The 27,679-nt window shown below is 25.2% G+C and overlaps 2 protein-coding genes, 1 long non-coding RNA gene and 1 other non-coding gene across 15 annotated transcripts in view; 3 read left to right on the plus strand and 1 right to left on the minus strand.

The window, feature by feature from the left end:
• Positions 1 to 1,079: 1,079 nt before the first annotated feature.
• LOC122720851 (lamin Dm0-like) lies at positions 1,080 to 9,701 on the plus strand. Of its 2 annotated transcripts, XM_043947883.1 has the most exons (9): positions 1,080 to 1,617; positions 5,318 to 5,630; positions 5,754 to 6,046; positions 6,127 to 6,321; positions 6,392 to 6,620; positions 6,756 to 6,977; positions 7,053 to 7,157; positions 7,735 to 7,790; positions 8,859 to 9,701. In XM_043947883.1, the coding sequence occupies exons 1-8, from the start codon at positions 1,220 to 1,222 to the stop codon at positions 7,756 to 7,758; spliced, it is 1,779 nt and encodes a 592-aa protein (XP_043803818.1). In that variant the 5' UTR covers positions 1,080 to 1,219; the 3' UTR covers positions 7,759 to 7,790; positions 8,859 to 9,701. The 2 variants fall into 2 exon arrangements, with proteins under 2 accessions (XP_043803818.1, XP_043803817.1); XM_043947882.1 differs by lacking the exon at positions 7,735 to 7,790.
• A 10,619-nt stretch (positions 9,702 to 20,320) lies between these two features.
• On the minus strand, positions 20,321 to 25,957 carry LOC122720905. Of its 4 annotated transcripts, XR_006347829.1 has the most exons (9): positions 25,862 to 25,957; positions 25,130 to 25,322; positions 24,716 to 25,021; positions 23,203 to 23,453; positions 22,661 to 23,123; positions 22,422 to 22,552; positions 22,261 to 22,331; positions 21,723 to 21,959; positions 20,321 to 20,559 (listed from the first exon to the last, which is right to left on the minus strand). It is a non-coding gene; the product is annotated as an uncharacterized LOC122720905 (long non-coding RNA). The 4 variants fall into 4 exon arrangements; XR_006347827.1 differs by lacking the exon at positions 20,321 to 20,559 and having other exon boundaries at positions 21,470 to 21,959; positions 23,203 to 23,348; XR_006347826.1 differs by lacking the exon at positions 20,321 to 20,559 and having other exon boundaries at positions 21,470 to 21,959.
• On the plus strand, positions 21,159 to 21,231 carry Trnav-uac. The gene has a single exon. It is a non-coding gene; the product is annotated as a tRNA-Val (tRNA).
• A 169-nt stretch (positions 25,958 to 26,126) lies between the features above and the next one.
• The window catches only part of LOC122720926, a 271,751-nt gene continuing 270,198 nt past the window's right edge, over positions 26,127 to 27,679 (plus strand). For 7 of the 8 annotated variants that reach the window (XR_006347832.1, XR_006347833.1, XM_043948027.1 and 4 more), the window contains exon 1: positions 26,127 to 26,266. The gene's annotated coding sequence lies outside the window, so the exon portion shown is untranslated. Of the gene's footprint in view, positions 26,267 to 27,092; positions 27,172 to 27,679 lie in introns of all 8 variants that reach the window. The other variant, XM_043948026.1, reaches the window with a different exon arrangement.

The raw sequence follows: 27,679 nt of genomic DNA on the forward strand, positions 1-27,679 counted from the left end.
GACATTTTAAAAATTTTTACTTTAGTGCCCTCTAGTAAATATTTGAAAACTAAATGTTAAACGGAATTTATTTTATTTACAACGTATTTCAAAATAGTTTTAAAAAATAATAATAAATAAATACATAATTATTTTTAATAATTTAGAAAATTGTTGTATTATTAATATTTAATTTTTAACTCACAAAAATCATAAAAAAAATAAATGTTTAAATATTATATTGGTTTAATTATATTCTCACGTCATTGTTATTCCAAATATTCTAGTCGTCATTTACTTCATAATAGATATCTACTATCCGAAGCTAAAAAATTTTAATTTTTATTAGTTATGTTATATTGAATGATATATATTTATACATGAAAAAAAGAAATTGTTATCACTATATTAAAGTAAATAAAAATATTTTAATAAATATATTACATTTTTTTTTTAAATTGAATTCTAATTTTAAACTGATATTTAGATAATAACAAATAAATAACTATTTTTAAAACCATTTCAATTATATTATTTCTATATATAATTTAAAAATTATTAAATAATAAAAAACTTATTATGATTCTTTTAATCTAAGAGAATTTATATAAGAATTTTGAAAGACTTTTAGATTTTTAATTTTTTAAGTATAAAAAAAGAAATTGATTTATATTTATTAATATTTTTATTTTCAAAATTATTATTAAAATATTCGATCTCTTTGTTATTAAATGTAAATATATTTCATAAGTTATATAAAAATTTATACTTAGAAAAAGATATAATATAATTGAAAAAAATTAAATTTAGATAATTTTGTCTTAAATTTATGAATAAAATTAAAGTTTTTGTTTTTTTATGTAGATTTTCTAGTAAAAATTGTTTTCAAGTTTATCGCATTTCACTAGTAGATAAATCTTTTCTTATTGGTGCGCACTTAGAAGGAAATGATATATGATTGGCTAACAAACATTGTATATACTTGGACATAACCAATCACATTATTTCATTGCGTTTACTAACGCAATATAAAGATGCACATAAGAAGATTGCTTCGTTAATGTTGGCGTCATCATTAAACAGTTCTTCCGTTGACTAAGGCAAGAACATTTGGACTTCGGTAGTTTTTTTATTCGTTAAAGGCATCTTTTACAAGCACGGTGATACTGTGCACTAAATTGATGATTCGATAGTGCAAGATTAAGTGATAGTGCAATAAGAGAATCAATTATTGTGAAAAATGTCAACGAAAGCAAGTAAGAAGACCACGGCGACGTCGAGTAGCAACGTGCAGTCGCCACAATTTACGTCAACACCGATTGGACAACGACCAGGAAGTCCTTTGAGTCCAACTCGTTATTCACGTCTCCAAGAAAAACAAGATTTACAGAATCTCAATGACCGATTGGCTTGCTATATTGACAAAGTACGGCATTTGGAATCCGAGAATTCCAGACTTACGCGGGAGGTACAGACAACCCAGGAGACTATCACCCGCGAAGTATCCAACATCAAGTCTATGTACGAACATGAATTATCCGACGCAAGAAAATTATTGGATGACACTGCAAAAGAACGAGCAAAACTTGAGATAGATACTAAACGATTATGGGATAACAATGAGGAACTTAAATCCAAGTAAGTCTTTTTTAATTTTTTTTTTTAAATATGATAAAATAATAAATAACATTGTGCAGCAGTTTCTAAAATTATGAAATTCAGAATTTTAAATTGAAATTATTAAAAAGAATTAAAACTCGAATGAAATTTCAAAAATATATTTTCAAATTTGAAAATATACTACGGATATATCGAAATCCTAAATAATTCTACATATTTCGTTGTAATGTTTGTAACAAATGCTCACAGAATATTAATGTAAAATTCGTAGAGTAAACCGTTTCCGTCATACCACCCACTAACAGCAAATATTTACAAAATATATATTATTTATCGAATGCATAGACAGAAAAAGAAACATAAACATTATAATATAAATAATATATAATATAAATAAATAAAGGATATGAAAGTGTTATAATAACGTTTACGTTACAAATTTACTTTTTATTGCTTTTTATATATTAATAATAAATATTAATATAAATAAAAAATATATTTATTATTTATTATTTGAAAAATATATTTATTTTTATTCTAGTTTTTATTACCAAACATTCATTAAATATTCATTATTTTCTTGTAAAAACTTCATCATTATTACTATAATTTAAAAAGAAAAAATAATTATATTAATATTTTCAATTTGTTTTGTATATAATTTTGTATAAAATAAATATATAAATAAAATAAATTATAATACATATTTTACTACAATATTTAACTACAATACATATTTTACTTGACGAATCTTGGGAATTTACATCAATGATAATAATGCGTCTTAGAGATATATGAATCGGTGCAATTCTGATTTCGAAGGAGCGAGATTAAAATTATTGCAAGATTTACAAGTTGTTATCATAATCAATATATTTAATATATTTAATTAATATTAATAATATGTTTATTTAAGCTATAATATATTTATTCATAATTATTATTTTCGGAATTTATAAAAATTATTTTCATATAATTGTTTATACATAGTTTGTCATACATTTTTTTTATATATGTATTAGTATCTTTTTACTTCTTTAATTATGATTCATTGCATTTACATTTTAAAATTGCTGTCGCGCGTATATTGAATGGATACAAACTATGTAATGAAATGCAAATATTTTATATATGTATGATCAATTGCAAAAATTCATTTATACAAATTGTTTAATTAATCTTTCTTCGTATGATGAAATATATTATATTTAAATATTCTTATTACACATATGCTTATAAAACAAATTAATTATTATCAATACATATTAATTTCTTAAAGAAATGCAATATTATAAATATATATAATTTTTGCATAATGTCAATATTAAAATTTCTTAAAAAAATTTTCTTAAAAAATGTAAATATATAATAAATATATTTATATTTAATATAAATATTTATATATTAAATATAAATATTTAATAAATATATTTATTAAAAAAATATAATAAAATGTAATAATAAACATTACATCTTTTGTAACTTAAATATTTGAATATTAAATATGAAAGAAATTTTTATATTATACATATATACATATTTAAAAATACATTAATTTAATATAGAAATGGACTAGTGATTTATTTACAATTAGAAATATTTTATAGTTATAGCAATAATTTAATATTAATTAGCAAATATAACAATAAATCTGAATGGCTATATCCTAAGAGAGCCAGTACTTCTGATTTGAAAATACAGTGATTCAAATAAATCTATTCAGATATATTTTTAAAAACAAAAAATGAATTTTATAAAAGATGGTCTCGTATAAAATATCAATCAACAAGCACGATACCATCTTCATAAAAACACAAATGAATAACTACAACAAAATTAATAGAAGAACATATGGAAAACAAAATTCAATAAGAATTTGATTAGAATACAACTCAATTATAATGACAAATAATTCAATTAGTATATCATAATCAATATAAGTGTATAATAAAAATTCATTTATAATTCTTGTTTATTATTAAACTATAAATTTTATTCTATACTTATATATATTGTTTAAATTCAATGAACTTCTGAACTTTCTGTAAAAATGTTCGAATATTAAATCTACAAAATACAATGAAATTTATTTAAAAAATAATATTAATTTTTTAAATTCATTACTTTTGTATCATTATCTTCAAATATTTTTTTAAAAATATGTTATTATTATGTAATAAAAACAAATTTATAAGAATATTGATTTCATTGATAAGATTCATTACAAAGTTTTTGAATATTTGGGTGTGCCTAACTCGAAACGTGACGTTACTACGAGCGATTGTGTCACGTTTACTATGCGGCGGTGATGTCATTTTCAACCGCATGTATAACCTCGACTGAAAACATTGACCTCCTTTCAAGCGAGCATTGAGCAATCGATAAAAATACAGATAAAATCAGAAAAAAGCGGGAAATTTTATTTCGTTTAATAAATAAAGTAAGGAATGGAAGGTAATATCAATATATATATATATATATTTCATTTTCGTGTTTTTTTATATTTACATATATATGTATTTTAAAAAAGGTGGATATATTCGTGTATCATATATCCATATATGATTCGTGTATATATATCATATATCCATGTTATGTTTGCCTATATGCCGTTGGGAAATTATGTATAATTTTGATGTCTAAGTTTATTTAATTTTTTATTTTATAATTTTATATTTCATCAAAAGTTATAATCAGTTTAAAATACAAAATTTAAAACAAAACTTATTCTAAATTTTTATTTTTGTCTTTTTTGCTTTATCACAAAAGTGAAAAAGATTTTATAAAATCTATTATAATTATCAATATAATAAGATTGTATATAAAATATAGTTATATGTGTTGCTAATATTGATCATTAAATAATTATAGAAAATATATGCATTTGTAAAAAAAAAATAAAATCCTAAACGCATATGTTTATATGACAATATAAATTCAATATTTTTTTCGAAATAATTTTATTTATATATATTATAAATCCGTACATTTTATTTTATTTCATTTTCTATATTTATTGTAGTTATGTTTAGTTATTTATATTTGTTATAGTTATTTATAATTTATATAATTTATTTATAATTTATATATTTATAATATATATATATATATTTATAATATATATATATACACGTACATTAATTAATATACATATATTAATTAAAAAAAGATAAATAAAAATTAATTCAAATATTTATTTAAAAATTAATAAATATATGTAATTTTAGAATATTGAAAGTGATCGTATAGAATATATAGATTGATAAAATTGATATATAAGTTGCATAAGTTATTGATATATTGTACATTTTAAGATAACGAAATATTAAGATGTTTCAAGACACCGCGGTAGAAAATAAAATTCTCGATGTGGGTCGTTGCCTGAAATAGAAACATGAAACTTCACCTCTTGCTCTCAAGTGCCGAAATGTTTCAAATGATTAAAATTTTTTGATAGAAGTATGTTGCAGATAGCATATGTAATATGATCATATTTTTTTTAATAGGAAAATATATTAAATTCGATAAATAAATAAAGAATAACATATAAGGTTAATTTATAAAAATTTTAGATTTTAAATTTCTAGCTATAATTAGAATTAATTAACATATTATATACATTATATTGTAATTAATATTATAATATTATAAAATTATAATATATCTTATATATTTTTTAGCTAATATATTTTGTAAATATTCTTATGTCTTTTTTCAGATTAGATAAAAAATTAGTGGATTTACAAGTAGCTGAGAGAAACTTATTATTATATGAAACGCGTTACAATGATCTGCAATCACAATTTAATCAGTCTCAAGCAGAGCGTAAGAAACTAGCTGAAAGAGAACGAGAATTAGAACAGGAAGTAGAAAAATTAAAAGCATTATTAGAAGATGCTCGTAAACATCTAGGAGAAGAAACATTACAACGTATTGTTCTTGAAAATAATATTCAAAGTTTAAAAGAAGATATTAGTTTTAAAGATCAAATATATCAACAAGAACTAACAGAATCACGAACAAAAAGACAGGTTTGTATTTGATAATATTTAATTAATATCAATTTTAAAAAATAAAACTATTAAGAATATTATATTATGATTGTTTTAAAATTTTTATTTTTTATGATTTATTTATTTTATGTTTTATTCTAGATTGAAATTTCTGAGATAGATGGTCGTCTTGCTGAAAAATATGAAGCTAAATTGCAACAATCTTTGCAAGAATTGCGAGATCAATATGAAGCACAAATGCGAGCTAACAGAGAAGAAATTGAATTATTATATGAAAATAAGATTAAAAATTTGACAGCTCATGCTCAACGTAATAGTGGAGCAGCAAGTTTAGCTGTTGAAGAGTTAAGGCAAACAAGAACAAGAATTGACACACTTAATCAAAAAATTAATGAACTGGAAGCAGCAAATAATGCTCTCACTGCGCGAATAAGGTAATATAAATTAGTTGGATTTATATTTTGATTGGACATATTTAAAAAGAAATATATTAAAATCACAAATTTTAATTTAGAGATTTAGAAAATCTACGTGAAAATGAGAAAGCTCGTCACGCAGAAAGTGTAGCATCTCTAGAGGAAGAATTAGCGCGTATTCGTGATGAAATGGCTCAACAATTAAAAGAATATCAAGATCTTATGGATATTAAAATTGGTCTTGATTTGGAAATTGCAGCATATCGAAAACTTTTAGAATCTGAAGAATCCAGGTAATACAATTAATATTATTTATTATTATTTTATAGTATGTAATATCTATAAAAATTTATTTAATTACAGATTAAATATTAATCCAGTGCAATCAAGTTCAACAGCATCTAGTGGTAGAACTACACCTTCAAGACATACTCCATTAAGAGGTGGAAAACGAAAACGTACTTTATTAGAGGAAAGTGAAGAACGTACTAGTACTGATTATAGCGTATCTGGAACATCTAGAGGAGATATAGAAATTACAGAAGCTGATCCTCAAGGACGATTTGTAAAACTAACAAACAAAGGCAACAAGGTAAAATATTGAGTAAATAATAATAAATAATAAAAAATTCAGTATTGTATAAAATGTATAAATATGCATAATAATTTATTCATATTACATTTAATACTTTCAATTATATTTTTATATCACCTTTATTTTTTATAGGAAATGGGACTTAGTGGTTGGCAAATTATTCGTAAGGCTGGTTCTCTTGAAACAGTATTTAAATTTCATCGAACTGCAAAATTAGAAGCAGGAGCTACTGTAATGGTATGGTCAGCTGATATTGGTGCTTCACATGAACCACCATCAAATATTGTCATGAAAGGTCAAAAATGGTTTACAGCAGATATTATGACGACTATACTTCTTAATAATGAAGGCGAAGTGAGTATTTATTAAACTTTGTTGATATTAATTTATATTTTAAATGTGAACAATATTTTTGATGTATTAAAATAGGAAATGGCCAGTTCAGAATGTAAAAGGCAACAATTATCTACTTCTCTATCTCGACATAGGGAAAATTTGGGGTTTCGACCTTCTGAAGAACTACATCATCAACAGGTATGTTATAACATCTATACTTAAATATAATATAAAACTAGAAATGAAGATTGATACGTATTAATAAAATTTAAATATTATAATACTTGATTTTAATTACAGTTAAGTTTATTTTTTTTATCCACAGCTAAAACAAATATCAAAAAAATTATTTTTGTTTTTGGGAATAAGTATTAGTATCACTTATTTTTTAAAATATTTGTGTTTTATCAGTAACAGTTGTAATAAGAACAATGGACATATAAGTGAAAATTATCACAAAAATGATTTATAAAAATTATTTATTAATTTTTATTTTATAAATGTCCATATTTGGCATTAAAAAACATAAAAGCTAGTTCTAAAATAATTGATAATTTTTTTATTTCGACAAGTTATTTGTTTCTTTTCATTGTTTCTTTAATTAATTGATTAATGAAGACAATGTGGCTATAAAATATTTTGATTTGTTTTACATTTATTGCTTTACATATATATTTTTTTTAAATATTCGATTTAGATATAATATTAGATATAATATTGTAAATATAAAACAAAATCGGGATATATATCATCAACGTATCTTCTTATTCCATAGAGAAGATATCTCTACCCATATTAAGTGGGCGAGCGAACGCTTCTGGGTCGATTTATGTAAGTTGCTTTCAACTTATGGAACGTTAAAATAGTCGTCAATGATTAATGTCATTCGCGCTTTGAATTAAAGGAATTATTTGCTTTGTTTTTTCTTCTTCACAGCACATTATTTTCATGCTCACGCTTAACTAAAATTTCATAAGTGTTAAAAATAATATAATATACTTTGTTAAAATATAAACATCTCATTAGTTAACCACATTGTCTTTAAGATACATATTTAAATGATATATCTTTTTATTACTTATATAAATTTACATTATTATTATTTGATATTCTTTATTACTATTGGTATTGTTATTAACACAATATTATTGGTATTTTTATTTATTTATATTCATATCGATTAACGTTTAAACGTTAAAACGTTCAAATATTAAAATTTATTAACATGTAATTCTTATTATTTGTTGCTATTATATTAATTTACTAAATTAATTGAGATATATAAATGTTAATATTGTTTTATACAAAAAAAAAATAAAAAAAAATAATTTTTTATTTGTATTTAGGGAACTTATTTATAAAACATTTTTGGTACATACATAAATATTATTAGAATTTAATTAGAAAAATTTTAAAATCAATTAAGACAAATCAATTGATGAAAATATATCTAATAAATTCTATTATATATTATTTATATAATTTTTGTACAATACACATGTATTTTTATCAAATGATTTTGTTATGTCAATAGAATATATATCACTCATTATATTTTATTTTTAAAACGAAAAATTAATTTATTTTCAGAACAAAAATATATTTATTATTTATTATCAATTATACATGAATAAATATCATATACGTGCGGGTACATTTTCAAAACATGCATGTGTGTATATTTTTACACGTATGCAGAAATGAACGCACAATATTCATTGCTTTCATAAATCTTTTAATAAAAGATTAACATTCATTAATACTAGCTTAAAATTCTAATAATAGTAATTGTCGAATAATATTTGTAATGTCATGTAATCATATCATGCTAGTTGGGTTCATGTGAAGTGTCATCTTGATTTTTTCTTTATATAAGTAAAATTCTTTTCTTTGTTTCAGGGTGATCCTCAAGGAGAGGAATTTTGTCGCCTTATGTGAAAATAAGTTTATAAAATAATCTTAAAAATTCTAACAGCACGTTTTAAAAAAAATATTTGAAAAGATACAGAAAAGCACTTGATCTTATTTAGAAGACAAGTCTCTAAGATTTCATTAATATAAAGAATTCATATAATGTCTTGAATGATATATTTTGCTTAAAAAAATAATAAAGAAGAGATTAAAAACAGAATACACAACACCATATTAGTACTTTATATTTATAGAAATATGTACAACATATGAGAAAATATTCTGTAATATAATGTTTAAATCAAATTTAACGAAACGTTTCATGACTATTGAAACGATTTTTGCATTTATATATTTGCACTTCATATAAAACTTATTTGTCCATTATATCAGAGTTACTAGTTCATTGAATAAGGAGCACGAGTAATTTTGTCAGCGAGATCGAACTATTTTTGGCATACCATTTATTTTTACCTAGTCGTTATCGTGCCTTTTTAAATATAAAAGAAAGAGATCTTTTTTTCTTAGTAGATAATATTTATTTTTAAGTACAAACCGGATGCAATAAGAGTGTGGTGCCCACAATATGTAACGTTCAAAAACATTTATTTGACAGGAAAATATTTTCTGATATGTACTATATATATATATATATTATAAGTTTTTTTTTACTAATGAATGAGATATCGGAATAAATGAAATTCTATGTTTAATACAAAAAGTATCACCTCTGTCATCCGGAACGTAATTTTGTTAATTGTATTCGACTTTATATCATTTATACTAATAATAAAAGTCTATAATTAACCATATTTATTATCTTTTTATGTTTTCTTGAGATTTTTACATATTTTTAATATAAGTGTATAGCTATTTTTTTTTGCATATTTTGTTGCTGTGTGTATGCATCTTCAAACAATTTTTTATAAACATATATCATAATTTAATAAAAATATTTTTAAATATATAAATAATGTATAAGTAATATAAAGTAAAAAATGTAGCGATTATATATCAATTATTAAAATTATATAAAATTAAAATTGATAGTTAAAATTATATATTGATAGTTAAATACAAACCATTATCTTTCAATAGACAATAACTGCTATATCAACATAGGAAATTGTATCTCTAAAATACAGATTCCTTTTATGTTCTTATAAATATTTTAGTTTTTAATTGAATAATTTAATCATCGTTTTATTACTTATGTGCTATGTTTTTTTCATATTTTATTGATTTTCTTATTTCCATTTCGTACTTTAAGTTGATTACTATTTTGCTACTGATGAATTAAAATTAAAAATTTATAAAATATATTTTGTAAAATTATATTATTGATAGAATCATTTACAAAAATCTTGAATGAATGTAATTATGTATATAGAAAAATATGTTAATAAATTCATGTATTACAATTTTATAAAATTTTATATAAAATTAAATAAAATTAAATTTTATATAAAATAAAATCATGTTTAAAATTAAATATTTTTTATTTAGTTTAAATTAATATTTAATTTAATAAGTATCTAAATGAATTTTTTTAAATTTTATAAAATTTTTTTTTATTTAGATTCGCATGTATGATGTATTAGTTTGTATTTTATCTCGATATGTTAATTAATACAATATTTCGTATTGATAATAATTAATAAAGATAATTAATTTTATATTATTATAATATAATATTGATATTAAATAATATAAATAATAAATATATACATATATATATAACATATGAAAACATTATATACATATACATATATATATATATTTAGTCCATAACTAATAGTACCATCTCTTTGAAATGTTCGCACATTTTTATCGATAGCAAAGTATATTCACAGTCTACTATATTCTGTAATTTATTATTTGTTTAATTAGTGATATCTCTGCAAAACATTGAAACTTCTTCCATATAATTATTGACAATAAGATGAATTATTTTATTTTATTTTATTTTAGATTTATATTTTTTAAATTTCTATATAGATATATATCTATTTCTATTGAATATACTTATATATACTTATATAAGCTTATATAAAATAATTTGTTCTTCATACAGATTAAAACAGTTTAAAGATAAAATTTATCAATTTTATTTTATTATCGATAAATATTCTACCTTATCTTATCTTTAAATATTTTTGGCATTCAAAAGATGGCGCTGAAGGTTAATTTTTATTCTATCTTTTCTTTTGGTTTCATTTGCGGCATTCAAAAGATGGCGCTAATTTCAATCTTTTTAATCTATTTTTGTCCTTTTTCCATCTATCGTTCGTTTTATCTATCTATCTATTCGTTCTCGCTCTGAAAATAATTGTCGCATGATTTCAGACGAAATATGGAATGTCAAAGAAACTTAAAAGGAACCTTAAAAGATCGAAATCAAATGATAGAATAAAAAAAATTGAGATTTTTCTTTTTCGCTTAGAATTAGTAATATACAATAATTACAATAAGCTTAATTTATCTTATAATCTATAATGCTAAAACTAAAACACATTCCACAATATTTTCATAATGATTCCATGATATTCCATACAGGATATTAATAAAACCTGCAATCCAATCTAGACGATAAATCTCTCAAAGGAAATTGTATAAGTTTAGATTGGTTGCAATATTCTTATTCTTATTGCATAATTCTTAGCTTGGTATCGATTTTTAAAAAATAATCTTTGAAAAATTTTCAAAGGAAATATAGACAATTTTTAAAGAATAATCTACGAAAATCGATTACTAAATTCTTATCATACTCATCATTTCGAGGAGATGACTAGGTACCGAAATTCGTTTAAAAACAAAGAAAAAAAAATAAAAAAGGCATAAAATGTTAAATTATATGTATAAAATTTATATGTATAAATAAATTTAAATGTAAAATCTGAATCATAAAAAAAAATAAAATTCAACAAATCGGAAACATATATTAAATTAGAAAATAAATAAAAAAGAATACAAGCAGAAAAAGTTTAAAAAATCAATTTTCTTTAACGTCCTCATATCACTTACATCAATGAACTTATGAGATAAAGAAAGAATATAAAAAGAGAATAAGAGAATTGAAAATTTTTATTTTTCGTCTTAAGTTAGAAAGTATATCTTGAGAAGAAGACGGAGAACGCGGTTATTACAATAAACTTAATCTTAATTTTTATAACTTATTAAATTATTAACTAATATTTGCAATCCAGTTTAATTAATTAAAAATTAAAATCAAAATAATTAAATGAATTATGCAAAGTTTAAACTGGACTTCAGATGTGCGTAGTTCTTGGCTTGCCATCGCTTTCCATACATTATCATTGATGAAATATATTTGATATTTTTAAATTTAAAATTACATTGAATACATTTTAATGAAATAAATTTTGTGATATAAGATTTTGGAAAGCGATGCCAATTACCGGGTCTCACCGACGAGGAGGTGACTACGCATCGAGACCCACCTAAAGCTAAAAAATAAAAACAAGACATTAAAAATTAATGATTAAATTAAACAACATAAATAAAAATAAAAAAAAAATTTCACAAAAAAATTAAAAAATCTGAAACATAAGGTAAAAATTAATTATATAACTTAATAGACATGCAATAAATTTTTATAAAAATTTTTACAAAAATTTTTTACATTTTTCGATATGCAATATACGTATATCACATATAAAATTCGCATTAATTATAAAAAATATATAATAAAATTAAGTCCCACGTCGTCCATCGTCGTCCATCGTTGTTCAATGTCGTCCCACGTTGTCCAACGATGATAGCTTAATACTAACTTAATCTATACCTTAATACTAAATACATAAATTTACAATACATAACATTTCTATTAGTAACATCAAGAATATTTTCGTATAATTTAAAGCGAAAAAAGGAAAAATTCAAAATTCAAAATAATCATTTATATGAAAAAAAACTTTAATAAAAAAAAAAAAGAGCACTCAAAAAGTAACCAAATGCAAAAAAATAATAAGCATTAGAAGAAGAACTTAGAACACATGATGGATGAAAAAGAAAAAGAAATTAAAAAAAATCAACCCTCTCTGTCGCCCTCATATCACGACTTACATCAATGGATTTATGAAAATCGATGGACAAATGACACTTACCAGTCGTGACCAATCGAGGGTTACGACAATGGTCAAACAGAAGAACGACTTACGTTCTGACGACACAAGGAAGGAGCAAGGAATAAATCCCCGACCACCTGAATCGATTTACGAGAACGACATTCGACTACAAGACCTAACTCTGATCGAGTATTCGAAGATACCAATCGATCAGAGCGCGGACCCTTAACTGGCCACCGGAAGTAGAACACTGGCCCAACGATTCCTACCACTGTTGCATAACATGAGATTGACTTGAAATAAGCGATGAAAGAAAAGAAGAAAATATAAAATAACCAAAAGAATAAATTGAGGAAGAAAGTAAAAAACGATTCGAATAATTATAAGAATATAAATTCGAGATGAAAAATAATGAAAACGAAAAGCGAGAATATGAAAGAGGAGTATGAGAATTAAGAATTTTTATATTTCGCTTTAAATTAAGGAGTATATCTTGATGCGAGGAACGCACTTACAATAAACTTAATCTAATTTATATAATACATTAACTTATGACTAATATCTTCAGTCCACTTTAATTGATTAAAAATTAAAATCAAAGTAATTAAATTAATTATGCAAAGTTTAAACTGGACTGAAGATGTGCATAGTTCTTGGCTTGCCATCGCTTTCCACACACTATTATTGGTACAGAAAATATATATTTTTATATATTTGATATTTTTAAATTATATATTTGATATAATTATATATTTGATATAATTTAATTGAAATATATTTGATATTTTTAAATTTAAAATATTTCGAATAATTTTTAATGAAATAAATTTTGTGATATAGAATTTTGTGAATTTTGAAAAAGAAAATTTTGGAAAGCGATGCCAATTACCGGGTCTCACCGACGAGGAGGTGACTACGCATCGAGACCCACCTAAAGCTAAAAAAATAAAAAAAAACATTAAAATTAATGATTAATTTAAATAAATATAAAACATAATAAATAAAATATAAAAAATTAATTAATAACAATAAATAAATAAATTAAAAGAAATATAAAAAAATATTAATTAATTATAAATACATTATGAAATAACATAATTATTTAAATTAATATACAATGGATCTTTACAACGATTTTTACAAGAGTTTTTTATATTCGTCACTCGTAATTAATCCCACGTTGTCCAACGATGAATGTTTAAAACTAATTTAATTTGTATTTTAATATCTTAAATCTGTAATTTATAATACATAACATTTCTATTAATAGCATTCGTATCAAAAATATTCTCGTCTAACTTAAAGCAAAAAAAAGAAAAATTCAAAATGGAAAAATTCAAATTATTTATATTAAATAATACTATAATACCAAAAAAAGATAAATGAATGTTCAAAAAGCAATCAAATGCAAGCCAAAAAAATAATGAATATTAGAAGAAGAATCTAAGATACATGATCGATGAAAAAGGAGAAGAAATTAAAAAAAATCAACTCTCCCTATCGTCCTCATATCACGACTTACAATGGATTTACGAAAATCAATGGACAAATAATATTTAGCAATCGTGACCAGTCGAGAGTTACGACAATGGCCTAATAGTTGAACACCAACGACACAGGAAGGAGCAAGGAATAAATCCCTGACCACCGGAGCCGAATTACGAAGACGACGTTCCACTACAAGATCTAACACTCGAGTACTTAAAGAGTACTTAAAGAATATCAATCGATCAGAATATGGACCTTCAATTGGCCACCGGAAGTAAAGCACCGGCCTAACGACTCTTGTCACTATTGCATGACATATGGTTGATTGTGATTTAGAAAAATCAACAAACATCTTAAAATAATAAAAAACATCTTAAAATAACGAATAAGAAATTCACTAAATATATTCAAAAAGAAATAAACGAACACCTCGGAAATTTGCAATGGAATGGAAAAAAAAGAAATCATAATTAAGGGAATAAAATAATTTAGTTTTTAGTTTTCGCTTTAAGTTAGGGAGAATATCTTGATACGAAATGCGTACAGTAAATAAACCTTGTAATAAACTTAATTTGTATCGAGAATATTTTAGTTGCTTCAAAAAATTTATATGTTTTTACTTACTTAGTACTTATACAATTGAAGAATGAAATAAAAAATTAAAAAGTATTAACGAATATCCTTATGCAGATTTTATTGGTATTTGCAGTCCATATATATATGTCCATATTATATCAATAATTGATCAAGGTAATTAAATAGAATGTTTAGATTGGACTGCAAATATTACATATATTAAAAATATATAAAATGTAAAAAATAATTTAATGTAAGAATAAATTAAATCTGAAAAAAAGAATCTGAAAAAAAAGAATCTGAAAAAAAAAGAATCTGAAATGAATTAAATATAAAAATTATATGAAGTAAAAATAAATCTTAAATATAAAAATATAAATTTGATTTTGATATTTTGCAAAATAAATTCGAATATTTATTAGAATTATTTTATAATCAAGAATACTGATTTTTTAAAAAAATTTTAATTTTAATTTTGATAACAAACAATTCCTATCATTCATTCTCTAAAAAAATGAATTTTGAATTTGTATCAATATATTATAGTAAGAGTATTAAATTAATATTATAAATTAATATTTTTACTATAATATTAATGATTTTAAATAATACTACGAGAATTAAAAAATATTTACATAAGTAAACTTTTTAGCAGTATTTTCATTAATAAATACTTTAATATTTAGGGGCGCTGAAAAAGAAAAGATAGCCAAAAAGGCTATAAGGACCACCCTCTTGCAGTTGTTATAACTGCATTTGGTGATCCAAAAACAGGACCACAATTTCCACAATATTAGTGGAAAATTCATAGGCATTTTATAGACGCAACACTACTTTAAAAAGAAATGCGATTATTTTTTAACGCAACACTACTTTTAAAAAAAACGCGATTAATTTTTAACGCAACGCTAATTCTTAAAATGAATTTAATAAAAATACAAATTAATAAAAATACAAATTGAAAAGTAATATTTCTGTAATTATTAAAGCTCGAAATAAAAGAAAAATGCAAATTTTTAATACTATCTTTTAAAAAAATTATATTTTATCACACGATCAAAATTACTAAAAAAAAATCGCGATGATAAAAACGTAACACTAAAACAAACGCGTTTATTATTTGTTCGCAACACTAATTATTGTAATAAAAAACCGCGTTTGCCCATGATAATTGTAACGTTGGGCCGGAATGTGCATCGGCCAATAACTACTATTACAACTACACACTCTAAAACGAGCATAGTGACAAAATAGTAACAATGACTTCCCATTCTTTGCATCTATAAAAGATCCAAAAAATGAGAAGCCATTCGTTGCAGCCCTCTTCGTGACAGTTTGTCGGGCCTCTTCGGTCTTCCTTCTTCGGGCGCGATGCCCGCTGAAACTTATAACTAGGCTCGAGATTTCCTATTCGCATATGAAAAAAAAAAAAAAGAAAAAAAAAATAGACTAAATCGCGGAAGCTGAATGCACATGGACGATCAATGGTCATTGCTGACCATTGTCCGCACATGCGCAAAATCTCGAGCTCAACGTTCGTTTCGCCCATTTCGCGACCGCGACCGCGAAATTCGAAAAATCGAATGCAAGGCCAGGAAACGAGTGATCACCGTTTGACGATCACTCGTCTCAGCCTCGCTCTCCATCTTTCAAATTTGATTTCCTGAAACAGGTTGTCACGCGAAAACGCGCCTACCCGACCAGAGACTGTGACAACCTGCCCGGCCCTACCTACTTATAATTAACATTCGCACCAGAAAGTATGCTACCTATCCTACCTAGCGCTATATTTAAAAAATGGCAAAACAGGCACACCAACACATTCACTCCACGGTTCTCACACATTACACCCGGGTGCAAAAAGCCTACACTAGGGAGAACGTCCCGGGACGCCTCCGTCACCCGAGTTTGATACCACTTTCACACTCTAACTTTACGTACCATTTTCCTGAAATCGACTGACGATGGCTAGTGATCATTGCGTGAATCGCGATAAAAATATATTTTAATTATAACTATATATTTATGATTGAAAGAATATTGTATAACTTTTAATGAAATGATATTATCGGAGTAAATGATATTTAATGAAATTTATAATTAGCAATATTTCATAGAAGATGTAAGGTGATTAAGAATAATGATAATAGTGAATAAATAATCGTAAACGACGCAATTCCACAGCCTAATCGCACGCATACATAATGTGGAAAATACGTCGTGCACGATCACTAACTCATCGTCAGTCGCTTTTTGTATAAACTTATGAACTATAGTCATCGTACCCATTGCCTCTCTCTCATCCAAGTAGCACCTGGGCACGTGAGCGAGATCGAGGCAATGGACACGGAAGAGGTTAAACCTGAAAATCCTGAGCTAAAAAGATTAGATTATAAATACTTTATATATTTAACGGGCTAATAAATATTGAAATATTTATTGAGTAAAAAAAAAAAAAAAAAAAATTAAAAATAAATAAAGATTAAATGCAAAATAAAATAACTGACTCTAAGTTAAAAATTGATAGAAATAACCTCAGGCGATTACTTCATCAAAGCATATTTTCGAAAATAAGGAAACAATATTCAAATCTTGCTTTGATTCCGAAATCTACCTATCGCGAATTGTCTTCTTGCACATATAATTTAATTACATTTTTGTACACGGAGAAAATAAGCTAATTAATTAAAAATTATTTATTTAAGAAATATATGAAACAAAAAATGAAAGAAGATTTTTATTATTAATATTTATTTAAATTAAAAACGCGATGTGCAAGAAGACCTAGCCTGGCTAATAAATAAAATACAGAAAATGTTACTATTCACGGGTATAATAAATACCCGTGGTCACTATGCTCGTTGCAAAAATCTACGTATACAACCAATCACCCGTGTCGATTCGGACCTTTCGTCCTACGACATGATTGAGTGATCGGAGGAACGAAAATGCATGCGACTCACCATTAGATGTGAAGATTCTCATCATCGATGCCGCTGATGGTCCATGGAAGAATGTCATCGTGAAGGCCATCATCAAGTGGTAGGAGGAAGGATGTGGAAATGTCCTTGTCCTCTTCAGAGTAACACTGACTTTAATTTCGCGTTATCCATTGAAGGATTTAAAAAAACTTTTACGAAACAAACACTGACTCTAATTTCGCGTTATCCATTGAAGGATTTAAAAAAACTTTTACGAAACAAAGCACTGACTCTACTGACCGCATTGCGCGCGGTCACAAAAATTTGCTGAAAATAAAACTGTATTAATAGGAAGGGATGGGATAGAAAAAGAAGTAAAATATTCAAAATATATTTTGAATATTTTCTATCTTTTTCTTTTTCAAGTATTTATTTATGAAAATACTGCTATGAATAAAATATTCTTTAAAAAATAATTAAGAATTTTAGAAATTTAAGTTATTATTATGTTATATTAGAAAAATTACATATATAATTGTTTGTTATCAAAATCTGAATTATAGTTTTTAATAAGATATGTCGCGAATTACAAATATTCGAAATTTCTTGCAAAATAATCAAAATTTTATAATAATAAGAAAAATAACAAATAATATACATAAATTAGAAAAATCTGAAACATACAAAAAAAATTAGTGTAGTTCTCAGCTTAGCATCAGTTTTCAAAAACTAATTTTTCTAATATTTTAATAAAATCTTTTTTTAATGTAATGTTTATAATACAATCATTTAATTTTTAATGATTTAATGTGAAAACTGATGCCAATTACCGGGTCTCACCAACGAGGAGGTGACTACATCGAGACCCATATAACAAAGAGTAAATGTATAAATAAATGTATGAATAAATCAAGCAAGAATGCTTAAATTTTTAAATAAATAAACAAATAATTAAGTAATTATTTGTTTATTTATAATTAATATAAATATAATATAATAAATAATATAATATTAATAAATAATTAAATAATTATAATATAATAAATAATTAAATAATTATTGTAAATAAAGGATAGAATAAATTAAAAATTAATTTGATTAAAAAAAATTAAATTAAAAGTAAAAAGTTAAAGTAAATTAAAAATTAAAAGTTAAAGTAAAACTTTAAAGTAAAATTAAATTAAAAAATTTTAAAAATTAAATTGTAAAGTGAAAGTTATAAAGTGAAAAGATAAAAATAAAATTAAATTAAAAGTAAAAAATTAAAGTAAATTAAAAATTAAAAGTTAAAGTAATACTTTAAAGTAAAATTAAATTAAAAAATTTTAAAAATTAAGTTGTAAAGTGAAAATTATAAAGTGAAAAGATAGAAATAAAACTAAATTAAAAATAAAAAGTTAAAGTAAATTAAAAATTAAAAGTTAAAATAAAAATTAAAAATTAAAAGTTAAAGTAAATTAAAAAATAAATAAAATATAAATTAATAAATAATTTAATAAATAAATGTATAAATAAATGAAAGAATAAGCAAATATTAATTAAAAAACAAAATAAATAATTAATATGTAATATATTAATAAATATTATAATTTAAAAAAAGTAAAAAATTAAAAAATTTTTCGCGATCTTATATAAATTTAGCTAGAGCCTAAGAGTTCCGACCTATCTATTATGAAGGTTCGGTAAGAAATGACCTCCTTCGCGCGACTTGCCTCTGTCGCGGTGGAAGGGAGCGTCAGCCGTTACGAAGTCTATCGAAGATATACGAATTTTGTCGATCGTATCAAAATCGGTTTTTTTGAATATAATGGTTAATAGTTTATTAATTTTTAGTTTTTTATTATTAATTTATGGACTTTATAATTCATTACGATAATATATACAACAATTAACATATTTTTTCGAATTAAAATTTATCTATGTTGTTTTATAATATTATTTTTTGATTTATATTTGCATAAAAATATTTTAAATGATATTTTTATGTGAAAATTTTTAAATTTTTATTTTAATTTTATGCATATAACAATTTTTTTTACAATAATAAAAATTTAACATAGGATTAAATTTAAAATACATACAGAATTTTCGCGAATGGCATAAAAAATGATTTTTATATATATATAAATATATATATTATATATATTTATATTACATTTTGAAATTTTATTTAAATAAAATAATAATTTTAATAATTTTTATAAGAGTATTAAATATAATTAATATTATGAGTAATGAATAAAATCTACTCCATGTATTTTTATAATTTAAATCAAATTTTATAATTTATTTATTATATACATACATTTAAAAATTAATCAATCCTTTAAAAAAAATAACTTACTGTTCGTAGATAACTATAATAACTTTCCATCTGTCCATAATAGTAATGAATCATATCGATTTTCATGAGTAAAACGCACAAAAAACAATTATGCAAAATAAATATATTTTAAATATTTATAAATAAAATATGTATATTTTAAATATGAAATTTGCACATAATTTTATATTATGTACAAAATCAACCATGCGTCAATAATCGAAGCAGAATGCGGTCTTTTTTCACCTGATAACCGTAACTCGACAAGCAAGATCGAGTGTCGATAAAAATGTCTGTAAAATACAAATAAATATAATTAATTTCAAATATAATTTATAATATTTAAATTATTTTAAATATTTCTTATTACATTATAATATATACTTATTAAATTTATTGATTTTATATAAAATTTTTACTAACATCTTATTATTTATTAAATTTATTATTTTTAGAAATTAATAAATTTATTAATTTATCAAATTTAATTTATTAAAATATATTATTATAGAAATATCTTCCAATCATATTAAAAATTAATTTTTGGAATATAATAATTTAGCAATTTTTAGATTTTTATATTTAATTTTTGCACCTTTTATAATTTATTACTATATATATAATACATATAATAAAATTTGATATATTTTTGCAAATTAAATTCATTAAATTCTATGATATTAATGTCATCATAGCATTTATGACAACAGTTATAGTTATATTCAATTGTAAATGCTATTTTACGAAAACAATAGAATAAGCATAAGTTAAATTGATTGACAATAATAATCAATCGAATGTTATATGATATTAAATTATAATAATTTAAAAGTATTTAAAAAAAATTTTTAAAATAGAACGAATTATGTTAGTAAAAATCTCGCTAACAAGAGGTTCCGTGGTGTAGCGGTTATCACGTCTGCTTTACACGCAGAAGGTCGCCGGTTCGATCCCGGTCGGAACCACAATCCCTTCCTTCTTTTTTTTATATTTTTACTTTACTAAAAAACTAAAAAACACTTTATTTGAAATAATTAAATATGAAAAAGTAAACGAAAAAAAAAGATTAATTAATAATTAATATTACTAATTAAAAAATATAGTCACATAAAAATATACTTTACATTAATTCAATCTCAATAATTCTAAAATGTAAAAAAAAAAATATAAAAAATTTTATATATGCATAAATTTCCTATAAAAATAAATCTCAATTCCATATGACTATCTCATTCAAATCAATAATTTTTTTCTGTTCTTTATAATTATGTGGAATTTTACAATGTGTTGAACAAAATGAGAATAAATGTCCAGAATCGCGCGACAGGAACTCGAAATTGGTATTCGGTTCGTGCGGTCGCGTTTGTCTTGTCGCGTATTCGTGATGAACGGTGTTCCTTTCGTTTCTTTTCGTTCCTTCATTCACTGTTTCCGTTCTGGCCATCTGGCAACCCACCTGCACCGTGCTGCAGCCAACTGCTTCGTTTCTTTGGCTTCGTGTAACGAGAGCAAGTCCGGTTTTTAGTCGGGTATCGGCCATTCAGCGCTCCTTTTTTAGCCGGTATTTTATATCGTGACGACAAGATGGAGAGCATAGGGAATATCGATGTGTCTTTGAACAACCGCGTTCGTTCTTCCCTTTTTCATCATTTTCTTTTTTCATGTTTTCTCTTTGTCATGGAACCTATCGAATCTATTTTATCGGACAATTTTTAATATGAAATCGAAATTGCGATTTATTAAAGATTGTATTAAAGATTCAATTATGAATGCGAGTCACATTCTCATAAAACATGAATTAAACATATTTTTAATTTCATATAAACTTAATATCTATATTATACTTTACAAAATTTAATTATAATATAATTTAATAATTTAATAAATTCTTAATTAATATTAAGAATTTTTCTAAAAGATAAAATATATAAAGTATATATAGATGGCAAGTATATATATATGGCAAATTTATGTATTTCTTGAAATAAACTTACGTAAAACATAATTTTCCGAATGCATGTTTTCGAATTCATAAAAATTGAGACGTGGAGTTTACCATTTGTCTCTAAAACGGACGAATGCACGCTTTATAACTCGCTTAGTAATTACACGGTGGAGAAATTGGGTCGAGTATCACGAGAACATTTTGAGTTACCTTTAAACTCCACTGTCCTTGAACAATCCTTATCTTTCTACATACATTGATTCATGTGACTTTCCTCTTCTGCGCTTCTTATCTTTTTATACGAAAATCCGTGCACGATGAAACGTCGCATTGTCCATTATCTGTTCGAAGAAAGAAGTTCTGAACTAATCTATCTAAAAGAGATTATATTTTCAAATAAAAATTTTATTTCTTAGTTTGATCAAATCTGTTGCATTTTTTACTCCCACCTTTATCTTCGTCATCCAGAAAACGACGAAATGAATCCGTGATCGAGAAGGTCAGATACGATCGACGTGATTCGATCGGTGCCCAATAAAAAGGATTAGGTAACAACCTGGTCAAACGGTTCGAGTTTATCATGCATCCCTTCTCTCTGTAACTGCAGGTGGCCCATTCAGAATGCGAGATGATTGGCCAGAAGTAGTCGGTCATGAATAAGACGCAAGGACCCGTACCTCCCGCGTGGAATGATCAGTTTCAATGACAGGTCCGTCTGAGGCGATACATTAGGTTTCCATTTGGTTTTTTTCCATGTGCGTCCCGAGGGCATTACCTGTCAGGAACCAGCGTGAAATCTCGAGAAACCAGTCGCACGGTTGTTTAAAATTACTTTGATCCGTCTCCACCTGCACCTCCTTTTCATTCTTACCGCTGAACTTCACCTTACTTGACCTTAATCTATCTTTTACACTTAAGTGAACAATTAAATTATGTTTAAATAATGAATTTAAATGACAATTTAAACAATGATCAAGTGAAAATCACATACGTTATTTCCTTTTGTTTCTTCTTTGATGAGATTTTTCGCACTGTTCTTTGATACAATAGCGTTTATTCACGTTTTAGTCATATCATAAATTTAAAAGTTTGTGTCCATCATTAATATAGAGTGATGAAACGATACAGAAGTTTCTCCTAAATAAGAGAAAAAGTAAATGAGCTTAAAAAGTTCTTCGTAAAGGGGCAATAAATCCTCGTGGAAATTGATTAACACTAATGGTTATACAGCTTCCTTAGTCTCTGGAAAAAAAGAAACTTTCTCGTCGGTAATTAAAAGCAATATTTTTAATGAAGCCGCGAAGCAAACCGATCTTACAACTTTTCAATCAATAAAAAATATTTCAGATTCGCGTAGAACTACATTAATACCTAATTTTACAATCATTACAACAAAATCCAATTAATCCATTCTCGTTATTTTTTATCCTATACATTCCCTATATTTCATCCATCACGCTTTATTCCCTATTTTAAATCTCTTTAAGGAACGAGAAAGAAAGAAAAGAAAGGAAAGAAGGCGATGCGAATATAGAGAGGAAAGGCTTGGAAAGGAAAGTTGGCAAGTGTCAACGCGGTCACGGTGCAAAGGCAATGCACCGTGGCTGCAGCAGCAGCAGCGAATGAAGGAAAAATCGATGCATCGTCTACGATTGTGGCCGAGCAATGCCGAAGTCGGCTCAGCTGTGCCGAATCGGAGGAACCAGCGCGAAACTGCGCGATTGCTGCACCGGATCCCGTCACAGGAGAGAAGCTTTCCGGCGGGCTGAGATGCCGGAAGTAGCGTTCGACGATTCGATTGCGTCTCGACGAGTGAAAAGTTCGAAACGCCGGTCAATCGGGCCGAATATGCATATATGTTGGATAACTTTCTTCGCGATATCTGGGACATGATTCGAATTTTTTATTCACGAAGATAGAGATGTTCGTGAAATGAATTTTTTTTTTTTTTCGATTGTAAACTGCAATTCATATCTTGGAACATTTCCATGATAATATGAGAAATTGCTTTACATTGTTTTCTTGATTTTTTTCTTTGTCTTGGGAGAATGATGATTTTGTCTGTTATTTGAAGCTTATTATTACTGTTTTTTAAAATATACGAAGATTTAATTAATCTTTAGTATTGTGTTGTACTTTGAGAATGTTTAAGACTTTGTATCTAGATTCGTTAAAGAAGGAAAAGAATGAGAAGAAATAAGTGGTGTTCTCTGTTATTTGCATTGAAACGTATACATGCAAAGCTGGAGAACTTGAAAGAATGAAATAGCTCTTTTGCCTTTTGGTTATCGTATCATGTACTTGGACAGATAACGTTTAATTATGACGTAAAGATTTTCGTTTAAATAAGCTTGGATTAAATGGAAATACTTGGAATGGATTTTATCTTATAATCTTATAAAATTCTTATAAAATAATAGCATATTCTTTTATCTATATATCGTATATTGTCGATAATTTATATAATTTTTTAACTAATAATTACTTTAGTTTAATAAGCTTACCTCATAGTTTTTTTTGTTAATAATTATGATTAAACCATCTCTGTAGCTTCATGGTACATTGGTCTAGAAATAGAAAGGAATCAGGATAACCTTTAGCTGTGAATAGTGCAAGGGAAATAAAAGATTTTCAGGGGATGATTAAATGTTAAGGGTTATCTCATAATATTTCTGTTCGAGTTTATATTAGAAGATTCGTTTAATTACTATTAATAATATAAAGTAATGTGCATAAATATATTTTTTACTTATCTTTTTATTTTAATACTTTGATAGCGACTTTCAATTTTTAATAAAATTTATTCCTTCCTATTTGAAATAAAATAAAAGATTGATAGAAAATTATTTTTCAAAAATGAATTTTTGAATTATGTTACGAATTAACAGTATCTCATCAATAAAATTAATGAGGATTACGTAATGCTAGTTGAATTCATCCTCTTCTTTGTTCCGAGCTTTTTATGTCCATGTTACAGGATGCAATCCTATAACTTTGCAAGAAAGTACTAGATGTAAATTTATGATGAACACGTGTTTTACTGTTTTTTTCTATTTGCCTTTAAATCACCAAATATATGCACGTATCGAACAAGCTTTATGTCAATTATATCTAGAATCAAAAAATTTTAACGTTACGATACTGTAAGATATCTTATTATTGCATTTTTTTATGTAAAAATCTTCATCTTTACAATACATGTTTAAATAAGATTATATTATGAAATATCTATTTCATTTTACATAATTTAAATTGAAATCTAAATTGATAGATCGTTTAAAAATTCTCTCTAAAGGAAATTTTTACGTAGTCAAGCTATAAAAAATTTATCACGTCAAATATTCGGCTAAACTTCACTTATAATGGACTCTTTCATATTGTCGATTAAACTTTTACTTTATATTTTAATCGTTTATAAATCTTTTGCTTATCGAATCATTTTGTTCTAAAATAATCAATTTACATATTATTACATTTTATTTTACTTAAATTTTCTAATATTGTTAATATTGTCTTTAATATATTCATTATTTTATATATGTATAACCTCAAAATACAATACCAAATACAATTTTCAATTTTGAGAAAAAGAAAGTTTCTCGATAAATCATTATATACAATAAAAAATAGTCTTAATGGAATTAAAATACCTTTTACTGTAACATTATTTCAAGATTCGTTACGGGAAAAAAAGGACCATCGTAGATTAAAACTAATTCGATTGATTATTAGCGTTGTAACCCGTGGCGCTTCGTATCGGCTGTACCTTGAGCCGTGACTGCGAGGAAGGGGACGTGTGGGGAATTGGTGGGGGAAGCGAGGTGCCCGGCGAGCTGCCGGGAAGGAGTACCACCGCGTGTCTGCCATCTCTGTCTTTAGTTCAGTTCGAGTTCGGCGTGCAGCCGGTTCGTGTCTGTGTTTTGCGTGCAACTTCCGCCTGATCGACGTTCGTTATATATTCGCGGCTTACGTCGATACGTCGTCGACCTCTCACAGTCAGTGTTTTTGCGTCTTCCTGCATCCAGAACGCGGTTACCGGGTCAGATTTTGGAAACGTTAGTAATCAGCATCAATTCGTAGCGTCACGTACCATTCTCGCAAGTTTCTGAGTGTGGTCAGTGTGGTTTTTAGTCGAAAACGATTATTCGATTAGAATGAAATTTCATGGTGTAGATATCGATTGTACCGTATTGCGTAGTTATATATAATCGATATTAGATTGCGATTTCTTTAAAGGATGATTCATTGTGACGCGTAGGAATAAAAGAAAAAGTTTGTTTTGCTAGCAACGTTTCCATGCGAATGATTCGTTTTACATTAACCGATGCTTTTTCATATTTATTGAGATGAACATGAATATCGTTCTGTATCTAATTATCATATCGATAAATTTCGATAATCACATCGATTGCGATTCGTAGAAAGCAATAATCGATTGCAAATTATTATTATATTTCAAGCTACGCCATTCGGACTAGTTTTTTTTGTGGCTTGTTCAAGCTGTTACATTTTTGCGTTGTGTTGATAGTTTTGAGGATAAATGAAGTCGTGTTTACTTTAATATAGCTATGTACAATTTCAAATGAGTCATTGTGTTTGTTTATTAATAGTGTGCCGAAATTAATACGCAAATGAGTGGAACGGTCAAATTTTACTACGCTTTGTACTGGGATAGTGTTGTATGTGTATGGGTTTTACGTCGTTTCTATAATATTACATAAATTATACTCAAAACTGTCATGATATTGATAAAGTTTTCGATTGATTACGTAATTATGGAATAAGTGTCGAAGACAAGATTCCACGAGCGGGTACAGGTTTTTTCGAAAAATTGGAGCTAATTGCTGTCTTCATTATCACGATTTGCAATTTATTATTTAGGACGAACGATTAATCAGGGTACCTAGGTAACGCTGACATCATTGGCAGCTAATTAATCAGTGGCATACATTTATCTCGTGTAAGTACAAGTTATATTGGATGTTTGTGGAGATGTCTACCATCATAGGAATTTTCGTTATTTGACAGCATCGTTAATAAGATTTTTTTGCGAAACGATAGAAATTATTCGATAATAATGATCAATCAATTTTATATATAAAAATATTTATATATTGATCAGCGTTAATCGCTAAAGATTACACATGATAAATATATAAATAACTGCTTTATTGGAAAAATAGCTTGAATTTATATTTTCCGGTTTATTAACAATTTTTTTTTACAAATAAATAAAAGTATATAATACTCGAATACGATGAATCGATAATCGCTTTTATCGAAGTAGACAGAAAGTAGACAATGAATGTCATCGATGATTTATTTTATTTTTCTTATATTTTGTTTTCATTAAAAATTAATACGTTATTAATCCGTTTACTCAGTTCAATATATAAGAGTACGATCATAGGCCGTTCACCCGTATTGACGTGCGAAACCTATACATATTATGCATTAATACTCAGAAA

The sequence above is a fragment of the Apis laboriosa genome, unplaced genomic scaffold (assembly GCF_014066325.1).
Source record: "Apis laboriosa isolate Shangri-la unplaced genomic scaffold, ASM1406632v1 scaffold13_cov153, whole genome shotgun sequence".
Classification (NCBI taxonomy): domain Eukaryota; kingdom Metazoa; phylum Arthropoda; class Insecta; order Hymenoptera; family Apidae; genus Apis; species Apis laboriosa.